Genomic DNA, 8,267 nt, shown 5'->3' with positions numbered 1-8,267 from the left:
TGTGTGTGTGTGTGTTTTAGCAGATATGGTTGTTGATTACCTTAGCAGTTTGACGTCGTTCTTCCCATGGATATTTTTGATGAAATTTTACGGTAAAATGTATCTTTCAAGAAGAGAAGAGAAATCACAATGATAGAACAGTCACACGCACACACATATACGCACGCGTCTGAACGTCAAGACACAATCACACACCAACGCATACACGCATATAGACATGTATTTTTTAGAAATTTTACCAAGTAATCCGCGATTTGTAAAACCTGCAGATCATAAGATTATTCCTTATTTTAAGTCAGATATTTCGTTGAATTGATTTTTTTTTCCGATGTGGGTCAGACGTAAGTGGCAAAGCCCCAAAACATTTGTAGGACATTAGATTGATGTAGTGACGTTATTTTTGCACAATTGCAAGTCAATAGCCGCAGAAAAAAATAAAATAAAATGTGCGTGGAAAGAGAATTCTAGAGGTTCTGGAGTGAAAGGACTGGAAGTAGTGGCTAGAGCAGTTCGTGGCCTGGTGAGAAAAGGAGGGAGAGACGAATGACACAGAGGTGCCTGAATGGAGCTGGTGCGAGACTAGCTTGTTCTGATGAGTATAGGTCATTGTAGTACCCGAAGAAAATAAGATCCTCTTCGTATATACGATGGGGCCACGAACTATACGATAAAAATCCAGAGTTATTCGAGGTCGGTGAATTTTTAATAAAAATGCGAAGATGGTAGTTTATCAATTCAAAAATCGATATCCACGAAATAATCATACTTTCTGGTTTTTCAAAAAAGCCTTCCTGACGACCAGCTTTGTAATCGCGAAAAATATTGTAACCATTAGTCCAGCCGTCTGGCCGTGAAGAGGGAACAGACAAAGAAACGGACAGACGAACATAATGCCCATTATAGTATGATAGCAAATATGTCCATCTACGATGGGAAATAAAGGGATAGTATCGCAAATCTAAACCCTCTAAATTCACGAACTATATGGGGGGAAGGATCCAGAGTTAATTCTCGTCGCCGGAATTTTAAGAAGAAAAGTCAAAGGTGATTTATTAATACAAAACTCAATATTCACTAAATAATTATACTTTTTCACATCTTTGTTTTCGCTAAATACCTTCTTGATTACCTCCTTCGTAATCCTGAGAAACATCGTGACCTATGATCCAGCCGTTCGACCGTGAAGAGGGAACAGACAGACGGATATAACGTCCATTATAGTAAGACAATTCGAAAGTGTGAGCTAAGAATAGTTGTGAATGTTAAAGTCACTGAGGTCGATGGTTTCAGAGAAGAGGTGGGATTAATATGGTCGAAGTATTGTCGGAGTTTGGAGGTGTTCAGAGAACGATAAAAGAAGCAGAAATAGTCAAAATAGCTGGAGGTTCTTGTTGTTGATATCCAGGTGAGGCAGATGAGAGATATAGGAGTGATATCTATTTACGCGCAGGCACCTCTTTGCGAAGCAAAGTTTGAGTACAAACTGTAGCCTGGATAACAGAGAAGTACTATATACAAGATCAGAAAGATTTGTGTCTCTGAGAGTAATAGGATTCGTGTTATTTAGATATTTAATGGATGAGGGTAAGGTTGTATGTTAGATAAATGAAAGCAGAGTTGTCCAGTGGGTTTAGTTTTAGATTCTGGCATCTAGTAAAGGGTACGACTCGGCCACTTAAATTTGAGGTACTACCTTGAAATGAAATAGCTAACAGGTTTTGGAGAATATTTAATTTCATTTATTTTTTAAAATGTCTCAATAATTTTTATCTGAGCACTATGCAATCTTAATCTCGAAAACTTACTGCATAGTTTACAGACGATAAAAGAAAAAAGAAATGAATTCGAAAAATAAATCAAGTCATTAACAAGAAACATCTACAGAACTTCGTCAGTGAAATACCAGCAATATGGAATAGCTAACTTGGTGGTAGTTACAACGTAAAGATTGGTAATTTAACTCCTAATAATATATAGACATTTGAAAACTCACTTGAAGATAGGTTTTTGCTCCTGGTGCACGTGTCTTGAAATGTACAGAAAGGATGGGGAAAATTAGTATGTTTATCATGACACCGACAGAATACCAGAATGGTCCAGCTATTCCATTCTGAAATAAATAAAATAAAATTAATGAAATCATTTATTGAAATTTATTGTTAACACCTGCAAAATAATAAATTTTGATTTTATTAGATACATGAGGAAACGAAAACATTAAGCATACTAATCGTGTAAAAATAATATGTAACAAAGCATTATTATAATAGATATATTTGTTTGTAATCATAACACTGCCTTCCCCACCGCCACGTCACTAATAATACCATTCTTCACACACAAATAGGTATAGAGATAGATAGGAAGAGAGAGAGAGAGAGAGGGAGAGAGAGAGAGAGAGAGAGAGAGAGAGAGGAAGAGGAAGAGAGATAAGGAGAGAAATAGGGAAAGTGTGTGTGTGTGTGTGTGTGTGTGTGTGTGTGTGTGTGTGTGTGTGTGTGTGTGTGTGTGTGTGTGTGTGAGGAAGAGAGAGAGACAGCGAGAGAGAGAGAGAGAGAGAGTTGTTTTCTAACGGACGACTGCATCTTTTGATCTTTTGGTCTGTCTGCTCTATCACTGCCTAATAATATTTCCTTCCCCCATGTAATGTGACTTCGATGTATGTCGGCTGGTCTCAGTATCGAACAAGGGGACTTCTGTATGGTCATTCGATCTGCTGGAATTAACAATCAAATCTCCCTCAAATCTTATTCTACAGTCTTGAATAAAAAATATATTGGACAACACGCTTGACAGCCGTTATTGGTTTGTTTACGTCCCCGCAAATTAGCGCTTCGGTAAATGGGACCGATGAAATAATTACCAGACTTTAACAAAATAAAAATAAGGATCCAATTAAAAACTGCAAGGCATTTTGTCCAGTACACTTCCGATCTGCTAATCATCTTACTACATTTCACCTTCACTACAACCAAAAATTTTTTACATAGACACAAAGCCAGTTATATTTTGAAATGGATGTAGTCGAATATACCGACTTAGTTATTGATGGGTATTTAATTTATGAAATGCAGAAGGATGAAAAGCAATGTCAAACTCGGTAGAAAATGAACAAAATGATGGATTCATTTAGATACTGACACTCGACTAATTGTCACTCTGTCCTTCTTATATCGTAATAATAATTATATTCTTTGTCACTTGTAGGCACAGTCAGTAGATAAGTGAACTGCTTCAGCTGTGTATAATGTATTCATTGTATTTTCCCAGCTGTGATTAATGAAAATAATTTAGTGCAGTTAGTTTTATCTCTTGAGATCAAGATACAGAGACAATTCAACTGAAAAAAGTTCTTCACATATTATGCAAGTAACTGTTCTAGTTATTGAATCTAGGTCGGCAACTGCTAGTTGTTGACCTTAATTTTTATTTCAATCGCAACTTGTATTCTCAGGGCGAAATATACCCCCAAGAGTTGGATAGCTAGCAGGACAGAAAACGGGAAAGAAAGAAATAAGAGAATAACGAAAAGATACAGGGAGCTAGAAAATTATTTGGTACAGAGCAACATTCAAGTTTAAATATATTTATCAGAAAACGAATTTGCAACAAAGTCGATAGCGTATCATCATAGCAAAAGTAGTATCGTTGGTTTGCATATAATCACTGCTATCATGATAAAAAAAAATTCACTTCAAGATATTATCTAACAGACAAATATTTTATTAGTATTGTAGTACTGAGTTTAACTCCATCAAAAGGAAAACAACTACGTTACAATAAACTTTCCACAACATACATTCATCCACTTTGAAATTTTAATCTTCACGCTCCGTATTACTTTCCCCTTACAACGGAAAAAGAAAACCCAACCCAACCCAAAGTACTTCACCAATTCCCTGAGAAAAGCGGAGATAAGCACATTATAAATATCAATAATAAACTTCAAAACTTACTCTGAAGGATTATTATAAACACATATACACGCACAGGTAATAACAAACGATAAACAATAAACTCAAACACGTTCCGCATAATTGAAATGAAATCTTATGTAAAAATAATCAGATTAATGATTTCTTGATTCTAAAGACATGTAATTATAATGACGTATCTTTTAAAATAAACTTCATTGTATATTATAAATATGTTTTCCAGATATAAGAATAATCTGAAGTTGTACATAGAAATGATGATCAAAGAAATATGATTGGAAATAGATTTTTCACAAAACATCGTAATAAAAAATCTTTTTAATTAAGCTTGAAACTACAAAATGCCTCTCTCTCTCTCTCTCTCTCTCTCTCTCTCTCTCTCTCTCTCTCTCTCTCTCTCTCTATATATATATATATATATATATATATATATACACACACACATATACCAACTATGCTAACAAAATGGAGGAAAGTCTAAATTATTAATGTTTATAATGTATATTATGTAGGTATATTGAAAACATGAATATTTTAGTATATGAAAATTGTAATATATGTTATACAGAAACCAATTTATATGTTCAGTGAATGTATTTTGAATAAAATTTACATACTGTGATATACGTATGTTTTACTATAACCACTTAATATACAAGGTAACTCATGATGATATTTATATTATATGTGTATAATATACATGCCCCATTGATTATTGACAAAATATACTACTTTTGGCGAACGAAATTTAATCAGAACCTAACCTGGAAATATACGATGTGTTGTAACAAGTTTGTATCAAATATATGATATGTCACTATATGTATTTGATACTAGTTTCGACTTGTTCCTTTAAAATGCTATCATGACGGTACAAGCGAATTAGTATAATTATGAGACGTATGTAATTATGAAAAAGTTCGTAATTATTCTTTCCAATTTTTGATACAAGGCCAGCAATTTTGAGGGGAGGGTGAAGTTCATTACATCGATCCCAGTGCTCAACGGGTTATTATTTTAGCGACTCCGAAAGAATGAAAGGCAAAGTCAACTTCAGCAATGTTTGAATTCAGAACGTAAAAAAAGCCGAAAGTATTGCCGTTAAACATTTTGTTCGGCATGCTAACGATTCTGCAAGGTTCCTGCCTTAAACACTTTTGTAATTATAAAGATGTATAGATTACAAAAAATTATAAATATTTTTTTACAAAAATTATAAATTTTCTCAATAACAAAAGTAAAATTGTAAGCACGTAGAGTATACCTAATTAAAAGTTGAACTCAATAAATACGTACATACATACATACATACATACATACATACATGCATACATACATACATGCATACATACATACATGTCGATGTTGAAATTCCAATGAAGGAGCCTTGGATCTAGGTTAGAAACCGGCTCTTTCTCAATTGACAAGAAACCATGAAATAGAACTGAATGACATACACACACATGACGGACTTCTTTCAGTTTTCGTCCACCTATCCAACTAACAAGTCTTTGGTCGGCCCAGGGCTATAATAGAAAATACTTGCTCAATGTGTCACGCAGTGAGACCGAACCTGGAACTATGTGGTTGAGAAGCAAATTTCTTAGCACACAGCCTATAAACATCAGTACACAATATCGCCTAGCAATTAGATATAAGTAGTATACACCGGGCAAGTACAGGATATGTTCAGTCGAAGAGTTTCTAGAGATCTTAGAAAGAACTAACGAAAGAACACTTAGAAAAATCTGCTTGCCAACGTTTCAGTGGTTAAAGCAACAAAAAAACTATACTAAATAATCTGTACGGTAAAAACACTCATTATTGTAAATAACATAGTATCCTTTACAACAAAATTATATTTAGTTGTCCTCAAGTGAAGTTATATATGCTAGATAGAGTATTCATGGGTTCACTTTTTGCACCAAACATTCGTGATATTCTACCTGACGACAAAAGAAAAATTTGCACTACAGCCTAAACATACGATATACAACAGTTATATTCGTTATAAAGTAAACACTGGAAGATGTCAAGAAATTAAAAGACGTCTCAGAAAAAGAACTCTCTGCTAAGATTTAACATTCATAACAAACAAAATTTCTTGTAAAATAAACTGAATCCATTTCTAAGCATAAATAGTAAGATAGAAAAAAAAGATACATCACGTCCGTTTACACCAAAGATTCACATGAACGGCTTCACTTAAATAAAGTGTATGTGCACACACACAAAATGTTAGTGGCGGAAAACCCTACATAAAAGTGCATTTAAATAGATTCTCACCCACAAACGAGACATTACATAAAGAAATCTAAAAAATGAAACCAACACAGGAATAATATAGACAGAAATACATTATAGACAAAAATACACCAGGAACTTCACCCATTAAAGATAAACAAACTACACAAAATAAATTGCAAAAAATTAATACCCACAAACTATAGGGTGGTTGAATACGTCACAAACATAAAACAGAACACAAAATTCATTGCATCAATCCATAGACAAATACTAATTATATACAATAAAAATATTGAAATTAGAAATATAAAAATATCCGTTACAAACTACATACGCAGAGTAGCTACTAATTATCAACGAGATTCGCAAATTTGATTGTAAATGTGGAAGTTGTGCAGTTTACACCCCCATCTGATATATTTGGAACCACGTAACACAAAACAAAAGAGGGTAGGAAAACATTTGTAACCAACACATCTATATTACACAAAGTTCATCACAATTACTTAATGAAAGAAGCAATACTCCCTGTATACTACTATTCTGAACTAGCAATACCTGATTGTTGATGTATATATCAAAAGGTCAAAAAGAAATTATGACAGCTGGGTGTAGACCAACCACACTGACATTAAGTGCTATGGAGAAGGAGGTAAGCAGAAGCAACGCACACCATTGCCACTGTAAAATGATGAGATTGCGAATGTATAGAAATATTGATGAGAAATTTACGAATTTTATTTTCCCAAACAAACTGCAAGGAATACATACGAAACAAGAAGAAAATATTAACGCAAAAAAACAAAACAAAACCAAAAAACAATAGAATTCTGTTTTCAATGTAACATTCACACATATGTACCTTTGCATGCATGCACCTACAATATATATATATATATATATATATATATATATATATATATATATATATACATACACGCACACATATATGCATGTAAATATATAAATATGTGAATATAATATATATATACATACATGAATACATACATACATACATACATATGTTGCACCAGTTGCACGACATGTGAATGATATTGTAATTCTCTCTTTTGATTTCTTTAATTTTGTATTATCATCATTAGGAAAAACATAACTTTTAGTCAGCAATTTTTTGTAGAACAATGCAGTTTCATCTGTGTTAAAGATATTTTCTGCATTATATTCAAGAAGTTTGTCTTTAAATTTATCACGAAGTTCATTTATTTCATTTTCAGATACGTCAACTTCAGTACCGGTTTGAGTTTTAAATTTAACATTATTTCTTTTTTAAAAAGAATTTAACCACCCATTACTGGCTTTTTCATTGTTCTCTTTCTCAATATTCTCATTTATTGGGATTTTTAGTGATCTACTATTTTTAAGTTCTTCAATAAGTGATTCATCCACCTTGGTCTTAATTGGCTGTAGTTTTTCGTGTTTAAAATCTTTCCCGATTGAAGCATATCACTATAAGTACATATTTTTCCTCATTTTTTTCAAAGTTCGGATATTATTGATTTTGGAATATTTCTCTTTTTCATTATAAATGAAGCTCTGTGTTTTTTCAAATTATCAAGAACTTCCTTTTTAGCTTTGATAGAATATGCATTTCGTTTACATTGTTCCGCCATGTGGTTGCATATTATTTTGTTTGTAATTTTAAAATGAAAAATATAATTTGTTAAGAATTTCCAAGTAAACTTTAAAGATTTCGGAATACGAATAATGCTGTAAAAATGAAAACAAAATATAAGAATAGTTGTTTAAGAAGCCTCAACAATGCAGATGGGTAAAACTCCAAGTAACAAAAATCTGGTGGTATTGAGAGAGGGAGATGTAAAAGGAAGCGTAGAAACGTAGACAGAGATGTGGAAGGCGTAAACGAACGTAGAAAAAGTACAAAATCTCTTCTCACTTCTCCCGGATCAATTAATAATCCAAAGTGGTTCCTTGATCCTTAAAGTCTATTAGTGTTAGTGTTTTCATTGTAGATGAAAAAACAAAGGCAAAAACATTTATTTAATAAAAATCTGCCAATAGCGAACTTTTCTTTGGTGTTCGTTATACAGAGAGAATTCGTTATTG

The 8,267-nt window shown here is 32.9% G+C and overlaps 1 protein-coding gene across 1 annotated transcript in view; it reads right to left on the bottom strand.

Moving 5' to 3' along the window:
- Positions 1 to 8,267, bottom strand: part of LOC106879131 (uncharacterized) — a 209,593-nt gene that overhangs the window by 35,859 nt on the left and 165,467 nt on the right. The window contains exon 4 of the mRNA XM_014928571.2: positions 1,994 to 2,110. Within this exon, the coding sequence (XP_014784057.1) occupies positions 1,994 to 2,110 (117 nt within the window). The remainder of the gene's footprint in view (positions 1 to 1,993; positions 2,111 to 8,267) is intronic.

The sequence above is a fragment of the Octopus bimaculoides genome, chromosome 7 (assembly GCF_001194135.2).
Source record: "Octopus bimaculoides isolate UCB-OBI-ISO-001 chromosome 7, ASM119413v2, whole genome shotgun sequence".
Taxonomy (NCBI): domain Eukaryota; kingdom Metazoa; phylum Mollusca; class Cephalopoda; order Octopoda; family Octopodidae; genus Octopus; species Octopus bimaculoides.
This window is presented reverse-complemented; position numbering and strand designations above follow the sequence as displayed.